General features: G+C 51.0%; 1 protein-coding gene across 1 annotated transcript; it reads left to right on the forward strand.

The window, feature by feature from the left end:
- Window positions 1-5,808: 5,808 nt before the first annotated feature.
- Window positions 5,809-23,930, forward strand: C2H8orf82 (chromosome 2 C8orf82 homolog). Its single transcript, XM_069956986.1, has 3 exons — window positions 5,809-6,225; window positions 7,219-7,267; window positions 22,802-23,930. The coding sequence occupies exons 1-3, from the start codon at window positions 6,058-6,060 to the stop codon at window positions 23,233-23,235; spliced, it is 651 nt and encodes a 216-aa protein (XP_069813087.1). The 5' UTR covers window positions 5,809-6,057; the 3' UTR covers window positions 23,236-23,930.

Genomic DNA, 23,930 nt, shown 5'->3' on the forward strand with positions numbered 1-23,930 from the left:
GTCGGAGTAACGATTTTTTTTTCATAACGAGCAGCGTTTAGACGGTACGGATATATCGTACAGAAAATTCGTTTTGCGATCGTTTTGCAAACGCTTAAGCCTATCTCAAACATTGGTTAAATCGGCAAACAACTGTTCACTTGGAACGATTTGCGAATTTTTTGTGAACGACGATTTGATAACATGTTGAAAGATCAAAATGAGCGATGTATCGTTCGTCGTTTGATCGTTCGCTGCGTTTACACGTACGATTATTGTTCGAATTCGATTGTTATTGCGCAAATTCGTACGATTGTTACATGTAAACGCACCATGAGGATGAGTCATCAGCAGGAGGGCTGCTCTAGGTCCTGTTACAGCAGCCCCCCCTCCCCAGTCCAAGTGATGGCTTGCAGTTGTTCAGCCAATGAGAGCTGAGCAAGCTGAGTCACCTGACAAGGCAGGGGAGGGGGGGGGGGCTGCTGTAACAGGAGAAGGAGCTGAGAGAAGAACTTGGTGACGGTGACGACAGTAATCAGGTCTGTGTGAGTCAGGACACTTCCTGGTGAGGGGTGGAGGGGGAAAAGACAGGGAAGGGGGGCAGATAGGTGATTGAAGCATATTACACAGTTATAGAACTTTGTAATGTACTTCAATTACTGAGAAAAAGTTTTTCATGGCACTTGTCCTTTAACAAACCGCTTAGAGTCGCCCTGTGTAATGGACCCTTAGCTCTATTGATCACTGGTAATTGTCTCTGAAGCCACCAAAAGAGAAAACAATGGATCCTAAAGAAGAATTAGCAGATAAGTAACACAGATAAAACAAATCCATATAAGAAAGAGCTGCTGGAAGTTGGAAATCAATGTGATGAAGCTGCAGCAGGGTCCTGCACAATGTGATTTAAGGTCCTATTCCACCAACAGATCTGATAACAGATTATCTGCCAAAGATCTGAAGCCAAACCCAGGAACAGACTATAATCAGAGAACAGGTCATAAAGGAAAGACTGGGATTGGCTTCAAATCTTTGGCAGATAATCAGTCGTCAGATCTGTTGGTGGAATAGGGCCTTAAGATGCAGGAGGGTCCTGCACAATCTGTTGTAGCTGCAGGAGGGTTCAGTACGGAGTGATGAAGCTGCAGGAGGGTTCAGTACAGAGTGATGAAGCTGCAGGAGGGTTCAGTACAGAGTCATGAAGCTGCAGGAGGGTTCAGTACGGAGTGATGAAGCTGCAGGAGGGTTCAGTACAGAGTCATGAAGCTGCAGGAGGGTTCAGTACGGAGTGATAAAGCTGCAGGAGGGTTCAGTACGGAGTGATGAAGCTGCAGGAGGGTTCAGTACAGAGTGATGAAGCTGCAGGAGGGTTCAGTACAGAGTCATGAAGCTGCAGGAGGGTTCAGTACGGAGTGATGAAGCTGCAGGAGGGTTCAGTACAGAGTCATGAAGCTGCAGGAGGGTTCAGTACGGAGTGATAAAGCTGCAGGAGGGTTCAGTACGGAGTGATGAAGCTGCAGGAGGGTTCAGTACAGAGTGATGAAGCTGCAGGAGGGTTCAGTACAGAGTGATGAAGCTGCAGGAGGGTTCAGTACAGATTGATGAAGCTGCAGGAGGGTTCAGTACAGAGTGATGAAGCTGCAGGAGGGTTCAGTACAGAGTGATGAAGCTGCAGGAGGGTTCAGTACGGAGTGATGAAGCTGCAGGAGGGTTCAGTACGGAGTGATGAAGCTGCAGGAGGGTTCAGTACAGAGTGATGAAGCTGCAGGAGGGTTCAGTACAGAGTGATGAAGCTGCAGGAGGGTTCAGTACAGATTGATGAAGCTGCAGGAGGGTTCAGTACAGAGTGATGAAGCTGCAGGAGGGTTCAGTACAGAGTGATGAAGCTGCAGGAGGGTTCAGTACAGAGTGAGCCAGAAAAATAAGACGCAGACACCCGTCCGTCTAAAGAATTGACATGTCAATTCTTTGGGGGGATGGCGGAATCTGCCTCACCATAGAATGGAGATGCGCGCAAGTGGGGGCGAGCAACACAATCCACAGCGGGTTATCCCATAGTGTGAATGCATCCTAAAGTGACACCCTCTAATGTGTCACCGTGTTCTAATGAACTGTCACTGTCCTCCTCATGTAATGTGGCACAACCTCCACCTCTTGCATTGTGCCACTATGTCCCCCTTGTGTACTGTGCCATTGTCCCCTATAATTAATGGACTGACTGTCTAATCAATTTTTCCCAATCTTTGACTCTCCAGCTGGAAAACGACAACTCCTCTTATAAACTGCCAGCAGGACATGATGGGTGTTTTAGTTCTGCAACCTGAAGAGAGACAGACTGCAAAACTACAACTCCCATCACGAGCTACCAGCAGGGAATGATGGGGGTTGTAGTTCTGCAACCTGGAGAGCTACAGGCTGCAAAACTACAACTCAAACCATGAACTGTTTAGCAGGGCATGATGGGGGTTGTATTTCTTGGGATAAGCTCACCTGTCCAGGTTCCTGCTCTTCTTCTTGGGCTCTGGTCTCCTCTTGTCAGGTCTGGCAGAAGTCCCAGAGGCAGAAGAAGGAGCTCCTGCCAGCAGTATATTCAGTTGTATCAGCAATTGTGGATACAACTGAATGGGGAGGGAGAGCAGCCAGTGAGGTAAGTGAGTGTTATTCTTTTCACCGCCCCATCCCCCCAGGGCATTCTGAAAAAAGGGGCAATGGCCGAAGTACCCTTTTAACCCCCTGAGGGGTTTTTAGACACCGGTATTTCTAGAACTATGTTGGATTCCATGGACGATATTGATGACTAGTTGTTTTTTTTTATAAAATGGTCAATGAGGGTTTTAGGGGTGTTTTTTTTACAAATAAAAAATAATTATCAATTGTGTCTTGTTTTTTTTTCTTTACATTACAGGCTTAGTAGTGGATGGCATCCATTACAAAGTCGGGGCTTAAAGTTAGTCAGTATAAAATGGCTACCGCTTCCCCCCTAATATTACCAAGCAAGAGCCGGATGCCATTAGTCCCGGAGCGTCATATTTGGCTCTCCTGGACTGGGCGGTAGCAGGCTGGTATTATTAGGCTGGGGAGGGCCAAAATAAATGGCCCTTCCCACCCTGGTACTACTAGGCTGCTGCTGTTTGTTTTTTTTTTTTAACCTGGCTGGTTATGAAAAAAGCAGCAGCCTGCTGGCACTAGGCTCTTCTCAGTACCCCTGGTGGCACTGGATACTGGGGAAATATTGGGGGGGGGGGGGGTTAGTGTTAGCCATTTTATCACTAACACTAACCCCCGACTTAGGGTACTAATACACGGAACGATAATCGACCCTATCCAGCCTATTATCGTTCTGCATAATAAAGACAACGATCATCGGCTGATTGTCGATATAGGTTCTGACCTATAATTGTTGGGAGCCGACCGCGCACCGCTACTTGTAATAGCGGTGCACGGCCCACGATATGCAAAGAGGAATACATACCTATGCAGGCTGCAGGGCTCCTCTTCCTCTGTGGGTCCCGCGCCTCAGGGTGGGCTGTCTTAGCTGACAGGCCGCTCAGTCAATCACAGGCCGGGACCGCCGTGATCGGCTGACCGGCCGCTCTGAAGCTGGGGCGCGCGGGACCCGGTGAGAAGCACAGAGGAAGAGGAGCCCTGCAGCCTGGACAGGTAATGTATAAAGTTTAAACAAGGACATCGGTAACGATGTCACTGCAGCCCTTGTTAAACGATTATCGGGCCGTGTAATAGTTATTATCGGGCTCCCATCAGCCCGTGTAATACCACCCTTAGGTTACGCTCACACTTACCGGATCCGCAGCTGATTTTATTTAAATAACTGAACACACCATCAAATCTGCTGCGGATCCTGTAGGTGTGAACGCACCCTTAGTAATGGATGCCGTCTATCAGACAGCTTCCACTACTAAGCCTGCAGAGAGAAGCTAACTTGTGGCAGCCATGTAGACCAGCCATGCTAAACTGAATAACTCACACAAATGCTGTACAGTCACATGACTTGAGGAAGTCATGTGATCTTGTGATGTCAGCAGGTCCTTTTACAGTATGGGATTTAGACATGACCTTGTGACAAGTGAGAGTCAGTGATTTGCTGGGAGTTGTAGTCCACTCTTACTTTATCTCTGTAATGCCCAGACATACTGGGAGTTGTAGTCCACTCTTACTTTATCTCTGTAATGCCTGGACATGCTGGGCGTTGTAGTCCACTCTTATTTTATCTCTGTAATGCCTGGACATGCTGGGAGTTGTAGTCCTCTTTATACCCGATCCCTGCACTGTCCTCTGATCACACCTCGGCATGCTGCAGATGGGAGCAGGCCTGTATTTGGAGTTCATGCTGCCCTAGGCACTTTGCCCCCCCCCCCCCCCCCCCCCCCCCCCCCCGGTTACATGCATGGTGTATACCCTAGCACTTGCCGCTCTGCTTGTTGCCCGCTGTTCTCATCAAACAGACGTGATGGAGGAAGGAAGGGGGCCGGGGACATCTTAGTTCGGGGACCGGTTCTGTCCAGTGTCGGACTGGGGTGCCTGTGGCCCACTAAAGGAAATGATCCTTGGGGCCACCTATATAGAACCAGTGAGACACGACATGCTGACCCCGTCCTTTCCTGGATTCATCTGTATCTGTGACAAATCCCTACATTTATTCAGCTCTCAGGGTATGCTGGGAGTTGTAGTCTCTGAGAGGACAACCCTGTAATAATAATCACTGTGTGCAAAGGCTCCTGGTGGCTGCAATCTGTGGGTGACAACCATCAGCCCTGAAGGTCCAGCAATACATCTGTCTACACTGTACTACAACTCCCAGCATATCCGGAGGGCTGCAGACTGTCAGTACATGCTGGGAGTTGTAGTGCCTGCAGTTGTTGTAGTTGGGCCCTGGATGCTTTGTGGCAGATCAGAATACATAGATCTGTGGGGGCTCAGTGCAGGGAAGTGACCCCAGAACAGCACTAATAGGGGACAGAACAAAACCATCTCCCCCTATCCCCTATTAGGGAAGCTCACAGCTGCTTGTCAGCACACATGACGTCATCGCACCGAGGAGGAGAGGAGTGCGGGCACCGCGGGGCTGCAGCTGTGAGCTTCCGGCCTGTGATAGAGGCTGTCTGTGCTGGACGCTCACCCCGGCCCCGAAACTGCTATAGGCTGGGCCCTCAGATTACGGAGCTACGGGCCGGGCCCTCAGATTACGGAGCTACGGGCCGGGCCCTCAGATTACGGAGCTACGGGCCGGGCCCTCAGATTACGGAGCTACGGGCCGGGTCCTCAGATTATATAGCTACAGGCTGGGTCCTCAGATTACGGAGCTACGGGCCGGGTCCTCAGATTACGGAGCTACGGGCCGGGCCCTCAGATTACGGAGCTACGGGCCGGGCCCTCAGATTATATAGCTACAGGCTGGGTCCTCAGATTACGGAGCTACGGGCCGGGTCCTCAGATTACGGAGCTACGGGCCGGGCCCTCAGATTACGGAGCTACGGGCCGGGCCCTCGGATTACGGAGCTACGGGCCGGGCCCTCAGATTACGGAGCTACGGGCCGGGCCCTCAGATTACGGAGCTACGGGCCGGGCCCTCAGATTACGGAGCTACGGGCCGGGTCCTCAGATTACGGAGCTACGGGCCGGGCCCTCAGATTACACTAAGTGACACATACCGGCCCCCAGTAGCCAGTAATGGGGATACCATTGGCCCAGTTATACTGGCAAAAACTGCTTCCATTGGTCACTACCTGTGGGCGGGGCCTGTGTTTGGTTGTGGGCGGGGCCTGAGCGTGGTTGTGGGCGGGGCCTGAGCGTCTGCTGATTCGTACAGTGTTAGCTCCGCGGCTGCAGGTCTTCCTCTTCCTGGCAGCGGTCTGGGGCTCCTGTATAATCTCCAGGCCTGTAATACCCCTGATATCGTGTTCTTTACCCCATGGAGGGTCTGATACACACACACCAGACAGAATGTACCCGGAACCTTTCTGCTGGGCTCTTGTTTCCTCCGGTGCAAGCAGATAACTGGACCGGTTGCCATAGTAACATTGCGGCCTGTCAGCGCTGAGCCGTCCCCGGTCTTTCCTAGCAATGGCCTGCCCGGCGCTGCTCCGAGGACTCTCCCTCAGGGGTCCCCGCAGCCTCCTGTCCCCCCTCCCCGGCACCCGGGGCCCCCACAGGGGGGTTCACTATGTACAGGGACAGAGCCCTGAGCCCCGGATCCGGGAATACTTCTATTATATCGACCACCAGGGGCAGGTGAGACCACAGGGGCCCCAGAAGAGAGCTGCGGGGGCCACAGTGTTAGAGACATCAGAGTAGAAGACATTCAGATTGATACAGAGGTCAGGGGCCCCATAATATTATATGGAGGAAGTCAGAGGCCCCATGGTGTTATATGGAGGCGGTCAGGGGCCCCATGGCGTTATATGGAGGTGGTCAGGGGCCCCATGGCGTTATATGGAGGCGGTCAGGGGCCCCATGATATTATATGGAGGAAGTCAGGGGCCCCATGGTGTTATATGGAGGCGGTCAGGGGCCCCATGGCGTTATATGGAGGCGGTCAGGGGCCCCATGGCGTTATATGGAGGCGGTCAGGGGCCCCATGATATTATATGGAGGAAGTCAGGGGCCCCATGGTGTTATATGGAGGAGGTCAGGGGCCCCATGGCGTTATATGGAGGCGGTCAGGGGCCCCATGATATTATATGGAGGAAGTCAGGGGCCCCATGGCGTTATATGGAGGCGGTCAGGGGCCCCATGGCGTTATATGGAGGCGGTCAGGGGCCCCATGGCGTTATATGGAGGCGGTCAGGGGCCCCATGATATTATATGGAGGTGGTCAGGGGCCCCATGACCATGATATTATATGGAGGAAGTCAGGGGCCCCATGGTGTTATATGGAGGAGGTCAGGGGCCCCATGGTGTTATATGGAGGAGGTCAGGGGCCCCATGATATTATATGGAGGAAGTCAGGGGCCCCGTGATGTTATATGGAGGAGGTCAGGGGCCCCATGGTGTTATATGGAGGAAGTCAGGGGCCCCATAATTTTATATGGAAGAGGTCAGGGGCCCCATAATTTTATATGGAAGAGGTCAGGGGCCCCATAATGTTATATGGAGGAAGTCAAGGGCCCCATAATGTTATATGAAGGAGGTCAGGGGCCACACTGTATAATGTGTATAATGTATGTGTATTATTCTCTGGTGACATGGCGGCTGTGACCTCGCTCTCTCTCTCTCTCTTTTCAGCTCTTTCTTGATGACGCCAAAGTGAAGAACTTCATCACCTGCTTTAAAGGTAAAGTACCAGGAGTAATAGGGGGGGGGGGCGGTCATGTGATCACCCAAAGTGATGAAATACCGTCAGAGTTTACAGCTGCAGCTAATGGAGAGAGATTCATAAGGGGTCAGTAGGTAAATAACTGTATATGGAGCAATGGCTCCACCTACAGGCTGAGTGCATTAGTGTAGCATTGGGAAGGATTTAAAGGTAACACCAGCGGGGAAAAAAGCTGTTGATTTGAAAGAAAAAATATTCCACTGGAGTTCCCCTTTAAGGATTACTGTTCAGACCTGTTTTATAAAGCTGTAAAGCAGATATTCTGCGGAGTGTTAGGATCATCGTTCCCGGACACAGATATGAGATCAGTCACTATTTTCATTTGGTATTTTGGGAATATATCAGTGATTCCAGTGAGATGGATGTGCAGAGCAGATCGGAGTATATAGGAGGATGAGAACCCTGCACCTCCCGCATTGGCCATCACTGTAATTCCTCTATTGGACACATGGTGGCAGCAAAGCAGCAGCAGATTTCTATAGTTGTCACATACACTAGTCATCTGCATGCTGAGAGTTGTAGTTTTACAACATCTATAGAGCCACAGGTTAAAGACCATAGACATACACTTAGTGAGATGGGGCCCCTCAGTATACAGCTCACCCAGGGGCCACTATGGCTGCACCGCAAAGAACCCCCAAACCATTGTCCCTAGTAAGGCTCATAGTGTCCATCTGGGGTATACATTGGGGATTCTCCTGGTATATATGTCTGAGGGAGCGTCATCTGCCACACACAGACACACACACAGACACACATATATATATATATCCCAGATATACTCCCTGGACAGATAGTGCTGGTTTGGCCCCTGTCAGGTTTTGGGGGTCTATAAATATGTTATATATTCCGGCACACACAGACGGCGCTCACATGTATGGAGGAAGCCAGTCGTCTGTTGGGATGAGGCCGACCAGTCATTGGATTCTTCAATGAAACAAGGGTCAGGTGCACAAGAACCAGTCTGTGTGTGAGCGGCTGAGGCTCAGCGTGACCCATGTGTCAGCAGAGAGAGGACTCCTATAATCTGCCTGAGTCTGCTGATAACAGGGAGTAATAGACTGCAGCCCGGCCTCCACTGTCCACTGTTGCTGATAACAGTGAGTAATAGACTGCAGCCCGGCCTCCACTGTCCACAGCTGCTGATAACAGGGAGTAATAGACTGCAGCCCGGCCTCCACTGTCCACAGATGCTGATAACGGAGCAATAGACTGCAGCCCGGCCTCCACTGTCCATAGCTGCTGATAACAGTGAGTAATAGACTGCAGCCCGGCCTCCACTGTCCACAGATGCTGATAACAGTGAGTAATAGACTGCAGCCCGGCCTCCACTGTCCATAGCTGCTGATAACAGTGAGTAATAGACTGCAGCCCGGCCTCCACTGTCCACAGCTGCTGATAACGGAGCAATAGACTGCAGCCTGGCCTCCACTGTCCACAGCTGCTGATAACAGGGAGCAAAAGACTACAGCCCGGCCTCCACTGTCCCCTGCTGCTGCTGATAACAGGGAGCAATAGACTGCAGCCCGGTCTCCACTGTCCACAGCTGCTGATAACAGGGAGCAATAGACTGCAGCCCGGCCTCCACTGTCCCCTGCTGCTGCTGATAACAGGGAGCAATAGACTGCAGCCCGGCCTCCACTGTCCACAGCTGCTGATAACAGGGAGTAATAGACTGCAGCCCGGCCTCCACTGTCCACTGCTGCTGATAACAGGGAGCAATAGACTGCAGCCCGGCCTCCACTGTCCACTGCTGCTGATAACAGGGAGCAATAGACTGCAGCCCGGCCTCCACTGTCCACAGCTGCTGATAACAGGGAGTAATAGACTGCAGCCCGGCCTCCACTGTCCACTGCTGCTGATAACAGGGAGCAATAGACTGCAGCCCGGCCTCCACTGTCCCCTGCTGCTGATAACAGGGAGCAATAGACTACAGCCCGGCCTCCACTGTCCCCTGCTGCTGCTGATAACAGGGAGCAATAGACTGCAGCCCGGTCTCCACTGTCCACAGCTGCTGATAACAGGGAGCAATAGACTGCAGCCCGGCCTCCACTGTCCCCTGCTGCTGCTGATAACAGGGAGCAATAGACTGCAGCCCGGCCTCCACTGTCCACAGCTGCTGATAACAGGGAGTAATAGACTGCAGCCCGGCCTCCACTGTCCACTGCTGCTGATAACAGGGAGCAATAGACTGCAGCCCGGCCTCCACTGTCCACTGCTGCTGATAACAGGGAGCAATAGACTGCAGCCCGGCCTCCACTGTCCCCTGCTGCTGATAACAGGGAGCAATAGACTGCAGCCCGGCCTCCACTGTCCGCAGACGCTGATAACAGGGAGTAATAGACTGCAGCCCGGCCTCCACTGTCCCCTGCTGCTGCTGATAACAGGGAGCAATACACTGCAGCCCGGTCTCCACTGTCCACAGCTGCTGATAACAGGGAGCAATAGACTGCAGCCCGGCCTCCACTGTCCACAGATGCTGATAACAGGGAGCAATAGACTGCAGCCCGGCCTTTACTGTCCACAGCTGCTGATAACAGGGAGCAATAGACTGCAGCCCGGCCTCCACTGTCCACAGATGCTGATAACTGGGAGCAATAGACTGCAGCCCGGCCTTTACTGTCCACAGCTGCTGATAACAGGGAGCAATAGACTGCAGCCCGGCCTTTACTGTCCACTGCTGCTGATAACAGGGAGTAATAGACTGCAGCCCGGCCTCCACTGTCCATTGCTGCTGATAACAGGGAGCAATAGACTGCAGCCCGGCCTCCACTGTCCCCTGCTGCTGATAACAGGGAGCAATAGACTGCAGCCCGGCCTCCACTGTCCGCAGATGCTGATAACAGGGAGTAATAGACTGCAGCCCAGCCTCCACTGTCCACAGCTGCTGATAACGGGTAGCAATAGACTGCAGCCCGGCCTCCACTGTCCACAGCTGCTGATAACAGGGAGTAATAGACTGCAGCCCGGCCTCCACTGTCCCCTGCTGCTGCTGATAACAGGGAGCAATACACTGCAGCCCGGTCTCCACTGTCCACAGCTGCTGATAACAGGGAGCAATAGACTGCAGCCCGGCCTCCACTGTCCACAGCTGCTGATAACAGGGAGCAATAGACTGCAGCCCGGCCTTTACTGTCCACAGCTGCTGATAACAGGGAGCAATAGACTGCAGCCCGGCCTCCACTGTCCACAGATGCTGATAACTGGGAGCAATAGACTGCAGCCCGGCCTCCACTGTCCACAGATGCTGATAACAGGGAGCAATAGACTGCAGCCCGGCCTTTACTGTCCACAGCTGCTGATAACAGGGAGCAATAGACTGCAGCCCGGCCTTTACTGTCCACTGCTGCTGATAACAGGGAGCAATAGACTGCAGCCCGGCCTCCACTGTCCACTGCTGCTGATAACAGGGAGCAATAGACTGCAGCCCGGCCTCCACTGTCCACTGCTGCTGATAACAGGGAGCAATAGACTGCAGCCCGGCCTCCACTGTCCCCTGCTGCTGATAACAGGGAGTAATAGACTGCAGCCCGGCCTCCACTGTCCACTGCTGCTGATTCATTCCGTATTTGTGCTGCTCTTCTCGTCACTTCTCTCCATGGTATCGCCTCCATCATTGTAGCGCAGTATCTTGTGTACAAAGAAAGCAGGAATGATAGTGTGGAAATGCTGGTTGTGCAATACCAAACATCAGCCACCAGGGGGCACCAAAGCCTTGTAATCTGTGAGGATGGCAAAAAATCCAACAGACCTCTATAGTAGGCTGTGGTCACTGGCTGTACAGTATAGCCTGGACATAGGCAGTCCTGGTCGGGGCGCTACAGGTCACTCAGCACATGAAGAGCCGTGCTAACGTGTCTCTGCTTTCTGAGCTGTAGAGGTGTGTGCACAGCCATGTGTAAGAGCGCCCCTAAAGGCCTTGTCGGGGATTACAGAAAGAAAGCTCGGCCTCTGTGGATAGTTGTGTCAGCTCATCCCATGCTCGGTTGCAGGGCAATAAAACAGCAGATCCTTTATCTAACTCTGGACGCCCCTATTAAGGGGAAAATATCAGCAATCATGTAACACATAAGATAAAATATATAGATCAAATATTATATATTATATAAATATATATATATTATATAAATATAAGATAAAATATATAGATCAGCGCTGCCGGTCAGAACCCCAGGAAAGATGTGTATTGCAGCGTACTGTGGCTATCTGCTTGCCACAAAGAGAGGAAAAACTAGATAAGATAGATACCAAGCTGTGCTAGTTACCGCTACTGCTGTCTGAGATAGATGAGCACCCGTGTGACCGCCGACCATCAGAGGGGAAAGCGCACAACACTAAGACAACTCTTACATTCACACTGTGCCTGTATATAGGTTATTGTATATATAGCACTGAATATAACAATATGATGGTGATATTCACGTCCCGTTTGGGAACAATCAGATACTATCAATTGAGTGTTCAGCGTCATCTACAAACAATCCTGCTCACTAGATGGGATGATCAGTTTGGAATGAAATCCCTTTCCAGGAAATTAGTTTTTTGTGTTTGCAATTCTTCTGTCAGGATGGCGCGCCCGATAGCATGCACCCTCCTGCCGATGGTAAGTCCAGTCACTGACAGACTGTGTGACCGCCACGGATCCAGGCTAAAGGTCAGAAAGCAGTCAGCACTTCAACACCTTTCAAGAGTCCCCACCAGTAGCAACATGGTGGCTGCCAGGAGATGGTTACAGGGTGTGTTAGGGGACGGTGCAGCACTACCAAGATTTGTGACCCAAAGTTACAGTAGATTGGCGGCACAGAACACTATCCAAGGTTCTGTTCCTCTTCCTATGGAGCAACTGCAGCCATCTGATGATTTTCCCCTCATTCCTATGTATCTTGGCGGGTGAGCTGCAGATTTATCGGCTGTGGAGCAGGGGGCTTCAATGTGGCACCAACCACAAACCAGACACTCAGTCTATAGCCCAGGCCTGTATATGTGTGCTGCACAGTGTGAGATGTACTGGGGGCTCTGCCGGTATTAGGGACTCCTCATTGTTATACATCATATCCCCCTGCCAGTCTGTATTGTTTGTGTGTTCCCCCCTCGCCAGTCTGTTTCCCTTGTCCCCCATCAGTCCTTGTTCCCCCATCCCCCCGCCAGTCTATTTCCCGCCCACCGTTAGGGCCCTATTACACGGGACGATTTTATCGTGCGAAAAATCTTTCAATCGTTCGAATTTAAACAATAATCGTTCTGTGTAATTGCAGGCAACTTTTGAAAAATTGTTCGTTTGTCGTTTATTTAGATCTGAACCTAAAATTATCGTTAATTGTTCGCTAATCGTTCGCTGTAATTCCACGTTTGTTCGCTCAAGTTCTGCGTTTTTTCACTAATCGCTCAGTGTAATAGGACCCTCTGTCTCGTTCCACCAGTCCCAGTCCCCCTTGTCCCCCTGCCAGTCTCTGTTCCCCCTGTACCCCCACCAATCTGTATGTTTCCCCATCTCCCTGGCCAGTCTGTGTCCCCCCCTCCCCCTGACAGTCTGTGTTCCCCCCACCCCCGCCAGTCTGTGTGTTTCCCCCTCTTCCCCCTGCCTGTGTGTTCTCCCTGTACCCCCACCAGCATGTGTGTTCCCCCCCTCCCCCGCCAGCCTGTGTTCCACCCTCTCCCTGCCAGTCTGTATTTTCCCCCTTTTCTCCCTCTGTACCCCCGCCTGTCTGTGTTCCCCCTCTTCCCCCTGTGTCTGTGTGTTCCCCCTGTACCCCTGCCAGCCTGTTCCCCCTGTACCCCCGCCCGTCTGTATGTTCCCCCTGTACCCCCGCCAGTCTGTATGTTCCCCCTGTACCCCCGCCAATCTGTATGTTCCCCCTGTACCCCCGCCAGTCTGTATGTTCCCGCTGTACCCCCGCCAGTCTGTATGTTCCCCCTGTACCCCCGCCGATCTGTATGTTCCCCCTGTACCCCCGCCAGTCTGTATGTTCCCGCTGTACCCCCGCCAGTCTGTATGTTCCCCCTGTACCCCCGCCAGTCTGTGTGTTCCCCCTGTACCCCCGCCAGTCTGTGTGTTCCCCCTGTACCCCCGCCAGTCTATGTGTTTCCCCTCTTCCCCTGCCAGTCTGTGTGTTCCCCCTCTTCCCCCTGCCTGTCTGTGTGTTCCCCCTCTTCCCCCTGCCAGTCTGTGTTCCCCCTCTTCCCCCTGCCAGTCTGTGTTCCCCCTCTCCCCAGCCAGTCTGTTTCTCACCCGCCTGGCTGGCAGTGTGCATTGTCACCGCTACATCTCACACAGTCGCTGCTCTTCAGCTGGATTTGGCACTGAAGCTCTGAAGATGTCAGCGGTAAACACACGGCGGGTTATATATGTGATGTACGCTCAGCGCTCCCTCTACAAACAGCTGCTCAGCATTAGGAAGACATTAACAGGCGAGCGCCGAGGATGGGGCGCTTTACGAGGACAAATTAACAGAGCGGATTCACTGCCGAGCCGAGGAGAGCGAAAATGTGTTCATAAAAATCCAAAATGTGAATGTCACACACGATTACAGCTCCTCAGTATACCGCCTCATAGTGAGGACCCAGACCAAGGAGAACACTGCTACTGCCACATAGTGAGGACCCAGACCAAGAAGACCACCGCTACTGCCACATAGTGAGGACCCAGACCAAGGAGACCACCGCTACTACCACATAGTGAGGACCCAGACCAAGCAGAACACCGTTACCCCCTCTTAGTGAGGAGCCACTCCAAGGAGCACACCGCTACCATCACATAGTGAGGACCCAGACCAAGCAGACCACCGCTACTGCCACATAGTGAGGACCCAGACCAAGGAGACCTCCGCTACTGCCACATAGTGAGGACCCAGACCAAGGAGACCACCGCTACTGCCACATAGTGAGGACCCAGACCAAGCAGAACACTGCTACCGCCACATAGTGGGGAGCCACATCAAGGAGCACACCGCTACTGCCACATAGTGAGGACCCAGACTAAGGAGAACACCGCTACCGCCACATAGTGAGGACCCAGACCAAAGAGACCACTTCTACCGCCACATAGTGAGGACCCAGACCAAGCATAACACCGCTACTGCCACATAGTGAGGACCCAGACCAAGAAGACCACCGCTACTGCCACATAGTGAGGACCCAGACCAAGGAGACCACCGCTACTACCACATAGTGAGGACCCAGACCAAGGAGACCACCGCTACTACCACATAGTGAGGACCCAGACCAAGGACACCACCGCTACTACCACATAGTGAGGACCCAGACCAAGCAGAACACCGTTACCCCCTCATAGTGAGGAGCCACACCAAGGAGCACACCGCTACCATCACATAGTGAGGACTCAGACCAAGCAGACCACCGCTACTGCCACATAGTGAGGACCCAGACCAAGGAGACCTCCGCTACTGCCACATAGTGAGGACCCAGACCAAGGAGACCACCGCTACTGCCACATAGTGAGGACCCAGACCAAGCAGAACACTGCTACCGCCACATAGTGAGGAGCCACACCAAGGAGCACACCGCTACTGCCACATAGTGAGGACCCAGATAGTGAGGACCCAGACCAAGCAGAACATCGCTACTGCCACATAGTGAGGAGCCACACCAAGGAGCACACCGCTACTGCCACATAGTGAGGGCCCAGACTAAGGAGAACACCGCTACCGCCACATAGTGAGGACCCAGACCAAGGAGACCACTGCTACCGCCACATAGTGAGGACCCAGACCAAGGAGAACACTGCTACCGCCACATAGTGAGGACCCAGACCAAGGAGAACACTGCTACCGCCACATAGTGAGGACCCAGACCAAGGAGAACACTGCTACCGCCACATAGTGAGGACCCAGACCAAGGAGAACACCGCTACCGCCTCATAGTGAGGACCCAGACCAAGGAGACCACCGCTACCGCCCCCCTGTCCTTATGGGATGCATAGGAGCAGTATTATAGTAGTTATACAAAACTAGAGAAAAAGTAGCTGTTGCACATCACACCTATGGCTGACACTAATGCCTCTAAGCTACATTTAAAAACCAACACCAGGATGTTGGTATATAATTTGATCAAACCATATTGTGTGGGGGGCCCTTGGGGATTGGTCCTGTGACAGTGGGGTTGCAGGGCCATTCTATGGCCTCCCTTTCCTGCTTGCGCTTGCTTTGCAGGGTTGGCGGCTGCTGACCGACACAGTGTTGATTTAGTGTAGGGACTCATGGGCCAGAAGACCGGCACGTGGTACATGAGGCAATATGGTTTGATCAAATTATATACCAACATCCTGGCGTTGGTTTTTAAATATAGCCGAGAGGCATTAGTGCCAGCCATAGGTGTGATGTGTAGCTGCTCCTTTCTCTCCATGTCGTATTATAGTAGTTATATTCCTGTATATAGGAGCAGTATTATAGTAGTTATATTCCTGTATATAGGAGCAGTATTATAGTAGTTATATTCCTGTATATAGGAGCAGTATTATAGTAGTTATATTCCTGTATATAGGAGCAGTATTATAGTAGTTATATCCCTGTATATAGGAGCAGTATTATAGTAGCTATATTCCTGTATATAGGGGGCAGTATTATAGTATAGACCGGCACAGTGTGGACTTAGTGTAGGGACCCATGTGTATCAGATACCGGCACGCGGTACATGGGGCAGTGTGGCTTGATCAATTCATACACAAAATTCTGATGTTTTTTATGCAGCCGAGAGGTACTAGTATCAGCCATAGGTGTGAGGTGCAGCGCTTTTTTCTCTCCTGTATTGCATTTTGCTTTCTTTCTTTCTCAGTGTTTTTGCACTCCTCCTGGTGAGACCCACATGACCGCAATTAGCAGGAGACACCTGAGTGCACATGGTTTTAATCCCTCCTGTCTTTTCCCATTCTGTCTGCAGCAGCTATGGTGAGCGCAATATCTCATCCAGACTTGTGCTGTTTGGGGGCGACCTTCTCCGCCGGCGGTGCTGGACGGGTTCTGGTGTGGTGTTTTTGGGTCTGGTCCTGTGGCATGGGGGTCGCAGGGCCGTCCCATGGCCCCCAATCCCTGGCTATGCGCGCCTGCGGGGTTGGTGGCCACTGACTGGCACGGTGTGGACTTAGTGTAGGGACCCGTGTGTATCAGATACCGGCACGAGGTACATGGGGCAGTATGGCTTGATCAATTCATACACAAAATTCTGATGTGTTTTTTATTTAGCCTAGCGGCACTAGTATCAGCCATAGGTGTGAGGTGCAGCACTCTGTTTCTTCCCTGAACCGCATTATAGTAGTTATATTCCTGTATATAGGGGGCAGTATTATGGTAGTTATATTCCTGTATATAGGGAGCAGTATTATAGTAGTTATATTCCTGTATATAGGAGCAGTATTATAGTAGTTATATCCCTGTATATAGGAGCAGTATTATAGTAGTTATATCCCTGTATATAGGAGCAGTATTATAGTAGTTATATTCCTGTATATAGGAGCAGTATTATAGTAGTTATATTCCTGTATATAGGAGCAGTATTATAGTAGTTATATTCCTGTATATAGGAGCAGTATTATAGTAGTTATATTCCTGTATATAGGAGCAGTATTATAGTAGTTATATTCCTGTATATAGGAGCAGTATTATAGTAGTCATATTCCTGTATATAGGAGCAGTATTATAGTAGTTATATCCTTGTATATAGGAGCAGTATTATAGTAGTTATATCCTTGTATATAGGGGCAGCATTATACTAGTTATATTCTCGGCTGATTGGTGGAAGTGTTGGGATCGGTGTTATACTGGTGGTCTATACCACGCTTGCACCATAGTCTCAGTAACTCCTTTCACATTATGAGGGTTAAATCTTCCTGTTACAGTATTTTTATCATCCTGGAGGTTTTGCCCTTTAAGAATATGATTGTTCTGTAAGTCTTTGGCTGCAGGAAGAGGGTCATGTTGGTTTCCTCCAAACACGTTAGATGGAGTGCTGACATATACTGGAGGCAGCAGGACATGACCGGGCAGGAGGCCGTCACCTCCATCTTTCTCTTTGGGCGACTCTTGTGCATTCTCTGAGCTGTGAGATGGCGGCAGCAGTGGTGGCAGCATCTGTGCTCCAGCGCTCTCATCCTGTCTCTGGGAATGAGACGTCCGGGCGGCGCTGTCACCTCACTCAGCATGCAGGACGCGTCCCCGGCACGCTGCAATGAAAAGGGCAGGAGAAGGCGAGAATTAATTATAAGTCAGGAAACTTCGGCCTGTCTGTCTCCGGAGCGCGGCAGAAACGGCGAGGGGACGACTTAATCCACCTCGGAAATTAAATATTCATGTAAGGATGAAAAGACCAGAAATACTAGAAAATCTGAGCAACTTTTGCGCATATTAGAGGCCGCGAACTGGAGGGGCATGGAGGACCCCAAAACAGAAACACAATCTGAATAGTGCCCCCTGTATGACCCCATGTCTGGTATTTATAAAGATGGAGGCCTCAGACCCACAGAGAGAGGTCGAAGAGCTTACTGATCCCTGGGTCACCTGTATGGCATTGAGTGTAAGCTCCTATGGTCAGGACTCCTCCTCCTTATGGAGTGTAAGCTCCTATGGTCAGGACTCCTCCTCCTTATAGAGTGTAAGCTCCTATGGTCAGGACTCCTCCTCCTCCTTATAGAGTGTAAGCTCCTATGGTCAGGACTCCTCCTCCTCCTTATAGAGTGTAAGCTCCTATGGTCAGGACTCCTCCTCCTTATGGAGTGTAAGCTCCTATGGTCAGGACTCCTCCTCCTCCTTATAGAATGTAAGCTCCTATGGTCAGGACTCCTCCTCCTCCTCCTTATAGAGTGTAAGCTCCTATGGTCAGGACTCCTCCTCCTCCTTATAGAGTGTAAGCTCCTATGGTCAGGACTCCTCCTCCTCCTTATAGAGTGTAAGCTCCTATGGTCAGGACTCCTCCTCCTCCTTATAGAGTGTAAGCTCCTATGGTCAGGACTCCTCCTCCTCTTATAGAGTGTAAGCTCCTATGGTCAGGACTCCTCCTTATAGAGTGTAAGCTCCTATGGTCAGGACTCCTCCTCCTTATAGAGTGTAAGCTCCTATGGTCAGGACTCCTCCTTCTTATAGAGTGTAAGTTCCTATGGTCAGGACTCCTCCTCCTCTTATAGAGTGTAAGCTCCTATGGTCAGGACTCCTCCTCCTCTTATAGAGTGTAAGTTCCTATGGTCAGGACTCCTCCTCCTCCTTATAGAGTGTAAGCTCCTATGGTCAGGACTCCTCCTCCTCCTTATAGAGTGTAAGCTCCTATGGTCAGGACTCCTCCTCCTTATAGAGTGTAAGCTCCTATGGTCAGGACTCCTCCTCCTTATAGAGTGTAAGCTCCTATGGTCAGGACTCCTCCTCCTTATAGAGTGTAAGCTCCTATGGTCAGGACTCCTCCTTATAGAGTGTAAGCTCCTATGGTCAGGACTCCTCCTCCTTATAGAGTGTAAGCTCCTATGGTCAGGACTCCTCCCCCTCCTCCTTATAGAGTGTAAGCTCCTATGGTCAGGACTTCTCCTCCTCCTTATAGAGTGTAAGCTCCTATGGTCAGGACTCCTCCTCCTCCTTATAGAGTGTAAGCTCCTATGGTCAGGACTCCTCCTCCTCCTTATAGAGTGTAAGCTCCTATGGTCAGGACTCCTCCTCCTCCTTATAGAGTGTAAGCTCCTATGGTCAGGACTCCTCCTCCTCCTTATAGAGTGTAAGCTCCTATGGTCAGGACTCCTCCTCCTCCTTATAGAGTGTAAGCTCCTATGGTCAGGACTCCTCCTCCTCCTTATAGAGTGTAAGCTCCTATGGTCAGGACTACTCCTCCTCCTCCTTATAGAGTGTAAGCTCCTATGGTCAGGACTCCTCCTCCTCCTCCTTATAGAGTGTAAGCTCCTATGGTCAGGACTCCTCCTCCTTATAGAGTGTAAGCTCCTATGGTCAGGACTCCTCCTCCTTATAGAGTGTAAGCTCCTATGGTCAGGACTCCTCCTCCTTCTTATAGGGGGGGGGGGTGTATATGCTGCGGGGAGGTGTTGTTGTGTATGCTGCGGTAGATAAGCTCGGTGTGTTCCGTGGTTTATGCCGCCTGTGATCTCCACTCCCGGATTGTGTAGTATAAGTCTTTGCTGATATATTATATGCAGTCATATGGCCATAAAGTTTAGTGAAGCAAGAAGTTATTTGGAGCACATGAGAGAAAAGGATTCTGGGAGGATGGCAGATCTGCGGGCCCGGAGCAGAGGGGATGTCTATGGTGACTGTGTAAGATAGAAGACAACATTGTAACTGCACTGCAGCTCTGCTGACTCTTCCCGTAACACACATGGGACCCGAGACAGAATTCACCACTATTCTGCTGGTGGGGTCACTGCGTACATACATTACATTACTGATCCTGAGTTACATCCTGTATTATACCCCAGAGCTGCACTCACTATTCTGCTGGTGGGGTCACTGCGTACATACATTACATTACTGATCCTGAGTTACATCCTGTATTATACCCCAGAGCTGCACTCACTATTCTGCTGGTGGGGTCACTGTGTACATACATTACTGATCCTGAGTTACATCCTGTATTATACTCCAGAGCTGCACTCACTATTCTGCTGGTGGGGTCACTGTGTACATACATTACATTACTGATCCTGAGTTACATCCTGTATTATACCCCAGAGCTGCACTCACTATTCTGCTGGTGGGGTCACTGTGTACATACATCACATTACTGATCCTGAGTTACATCCTGTATTATACCCCAGAGCTGCACTCACTATTCTGCTGGTGGGGTCACTGTGTACATACATTACTGATCCTGAGTTACATCCTGTAGTATACCCCAGAGCTGCACTCACTATTCTGCTGGTGGGGTCACTGTGTACATACATTACATTACTGATCCTGAGTTACATCGTGTATTATACCCCAGAGCTGCACTCACTATTCTGCTGGTGGAGTTACCAGTTTGTGAACCCCCTCCTGTAATATACGGTGTGTAGGTGGTGCTATCACGCTGAGCACGCTTCTCTCTCAGGCTGATCCTCCTTTTTCCAGGCTCCTCAGTTTCCATGGAGAGTGAAGCGTCTGCATCCTCCTGAGTGGAGAACAGATGAGGACCCTCGGGTGGGCTTCTCACAGACTCTTCATCTAATGCACAGTAACCCTTTGGGTCCCAGATTGTGCCTGTGAGGGTAATGCAATGGTGGAGAGCAATTGTAGTGCAGGTGTACAGGAGCTTCCTGCAGCACAGAGGATGTCAGGAGAGGAGTGTGCGGATGTGGGAGACGACAGTGTCGGCCCCCAGCAGCACAGAGGATTTATGCGGTGGTTCGGATTTGTCCCGGTGGCTTCCTGCTCAGCCCGCGTGTCACGCGCAGAACATGTTACCTAGCAGCTCTCCCACCTACTCTTCTCTGCTGATCCGTTTAGCACCTCAGCATATTAGCAGAACACTTTAGTTAATGTGAGAAAGCGTTTCATAGCCGGAGGATGCAACCGTACATTACCTAATAGGAAACCCGGTGTGAAGCATCAGTATAACCTCATCAGGGCCGAGGACTGACCGATGTGTAGTGCAGCCCCTGGTCCTCCGCTGTCATGGATGGCAGGTCAGGCCCCTATATACAGGTGTGAAAGTGCCCCTTATGTGCCGCCATATCCACCCCCTACAGTCACTTTATGTTCAGGTGGACCCTGCTCCCCCGTCCTGGTAACACCTGGTGTGAGATGAACGTCCGCCTTCTGATTTATCCGCTTCCCTCCCGCTCTCACACTTCTGTTATTAGCAAGATTGGATTGCTTATTATTTTGTATAATTTTGCATTTATCGTGTCATTAGGCAGCTGATCGCCTTCACCATCTGGCGGCTTCCGCCATATACATCACATTATATTCTGCAGACATTTCCATGGCTGCACTGGAGCGGCTCAGGGGGTGCACTACATGTATGGGGCTGAAGGGGGCAGCGTGCTAATGCTTCTTCTGGAAAAACATAGAGAGGGGGGACTAATTTCTACATATGTCCTCCGATACCAGGTCCCTGTCCGGTGTCCTGTGAGGTCCAGTTTGGAGCCCTGGTGTCCTGTCAGGTCCAATATGGAGCCCTGGTGTCCTGTCAGGTTCAGTTTGAAGCCATGGTGTCCTGTCAGGTCCAGTTTGGAGCCCTGGTGTCCTGTCAGGTCCAATATGGAGCCCTGGTGCCCTGTCAGGTTCAGTTTGAAGCCATGGTGTCCTGTCAGGTCCAGTTTGGAGCCTTGGTGTCCTGTCAGGTGCAGTTTGTAGACCTGGTGTCCTGTCAGGTGCAGTTTGGAGACCTGGTGTCTTGTCAGGTCCAGTTTGGAGTCCCGGTGTCCTGTCAGGTCCAGTTTGTAGACCTGGTGTCCTGTCAGGTCCAGTTAGTAGACCTGGTGTCCTGTCAGGTCCAGTTTGGAGCCCTGGTGTCCTGTCAGGTCCAGTTTGGAGCCCTGGTGTCCTGTCAGGTCCAGTTTGGAGCCCTGGTGTCCTGTCAGGTCCAGATTGGAGCCCTGGTATCCTAGGCTATATGAGTGAGGTGCCTATAGACCGGGAACATGTCCATAGACTGGAGTGTAGGATACACCTGTATACAATATCCCTGCCCTCGATGTATAATCCTGCCAGTCTCTTCCTATATCTGAGGATCTTTACACCTCTTATAAGTTTTATATCACATCCGTCTCCATAGCTCCACATCACTCCAAACCCTTCTATACCCCGCCAGTCCATGATGGCTTCAGAAGCTGCTGATTGGTATGGTGTCTGATCCAGATCCTTGTGTTTCTTCCGGTTTAGCCATGTAGATGTATAGTGCGTGCAGAGTAATCGTCCCTGGATGCAGAGCTATCGCCCAGTAAATAGCCCGACACCCAGTATGTCCAGGACGACACGGAAATTACGTCTTAATCGGACTGTATAAGGCTTAGGAAGATGAAGGAGTATTAGAGCCAAGCTCAGTATCGGTATTCATAGTCCCGGGTACCTTAGTGTTACTACTGAATGGCCTCCTGGCCCTAGGAGACATAAGCCCAGAATATATTATAGGTGTTATGTGGCTTCTGTCAGGCTGCCAGGCATTGATACAAGGTGAGCGGTGTGATCCCTGGTACCCCCATCGGGATAACAGCTTGTATCACCGGAGGACCCCGCACATCTATACCCGGACATAGCGATGCTTTCAATAAGCAGCCTGTAATGGCTTTTCTTCCTCTGGTGGTGCCATACTTGGTGAGATATTGTCCCTGTGTCTGTGTGATCGCCCTGGGGGCCCGGTACGTACCCTGCTGCCCAGATCCTCTATTTTTGTGACCTTCATGGCAGATTCGATATAATATTCAGACTTCCTTGTGTTTTTATTGGCTGTTGCGCTCCATCCTTGTCCTCTAGCCCTCGTGATTTGCTCTTTGTGCTCCCTCCCATAATCCTCTCTCATCTCCTAATTCCAAATAATACATTTTTATTTTATTTAATTTTTATCTTTCAGACAAACAATTTCTCGTCTTTTTCTTCAAACAAGTTCGGAGAAACGAGAGCGGTCGATACACAGAGGACTTCCCTTACATCTCCCCCTGTGGCCGGGAGAGGAATTACATTCGTTGTGATGACCGCCCGGTGGTCTTCACCCACCTGTTAAGCGATGAGAGTCTGGGAGCCCAGCACCTGTCATACTGCGGTGGAGGGGACAAGCTGACGGTCACCTTCCAGCCTGAGAAACTTGTCATGTTACCAGAGAACGGGCGAGTCTATCACCCGGCCCCCGAGAGAACTGGAGGGGTCGGACTGGTAAAGTCGTCCTTGGCCTTTGAGCTGAGTCCTTGCTTTGAATTTTCCACAGGATCCAATGCTGGTCCTCCCATCTGTTTTCACTGGAAGGGGAAGCGATATGATCTTACCAATGAACTTCTTTCCCTCATCTGAGACATCAAGAACCTAAGATTTCTTCTGGATCAGGAATGAAACTCTCCCCGGATGTCAGAGGAAATAAGAGAGAGCCGAGGCTTTTATGGTGTCCTATGAGCAACTGTGACGACCACTGTCTGAGGGGCTGAATCTAGAATCGTGGCACCCTCATGATGGGGGCTGTCACCTCCGCATCTCTTCCCGGGGACGCCTGCACCCTGATCTCCCAGTCTGGCACCCTCAGCCGTTTATCTTCTAGTGTTGGGTCCTGTATTGACTCACTTGGGGATGGGGTGCGCAGTCGGCAGAGCCCGACCCCAATCTATGGGCCATCCTAACTCCTCGTTATCGCCAGTGTAATTTGCCACAGTATAATTGATATGCCCACACTTTACTGCTTTGTTTGGTTTTGAGTATTTTTGGTTTTTTTTTAATTACATTTTCCTGCAGTGACTGCTGAGAAAAAGTCAGTGAAGAGTTAACACCCAACGCTCATGAGCGCACGCAGCAATGTCCTGTCCCTGGTACAGTGTAATATATCTGGAGGACAGAGACGTATGGATGTCCTGGGCGCTCCCGTCTGTCGCGCGGTTATTAGATGGGATGTGTCCTGCCATTCTAGACCTTGGCTGATAACAGCGAGGTCACAGCTTCATCATCCGCTCTATGCTGGATATATCCGCGCTCTCACAATAAATATACATCCATCCATA

Source organism: Dendropsophus ebraccatus, chromosome 2 (genome assembly GCF_027789765.1).
Source record: "Dendropsophus ebraccatus isolate aDenEbr1 chromosome 2, aDenEbr1.pat, whole genome shotgun sequence".
Classification (NCBI taxonomy): domain Eukaryota; kingdom Metazoa; phylum Chordata; class Amphibia; order Anura; family Hylidae; genus Dendropsophus; species Dendropsophus ebraccatus.

Excerpts from the sequence above, each read along its gene's own strand:
- C2H8orf82 (XM_069956986.1), top strand. The coding sequence starts at position 6,058 with ATGGCCTGCCCGGCGCTGCTCCGAGGACTCTCCCTCAGGGGTCCCCGC. Across the intron at positions 6,226-7,218 it reads ATATCGACCACCAGGGGCAG|CTCTTTCTTGATGACGCCAA; the intron begins GTGAGACCACAG and ends CTCTCTTTTCAG. Across the intron at positions 7,268-22,801 it reads CTTCATCACCTGCTTTAAAG|ACAAACAATTTCTCGTCTTT; the intron begins GTAAAGTACCAG and ends TTTATCTTTCAG.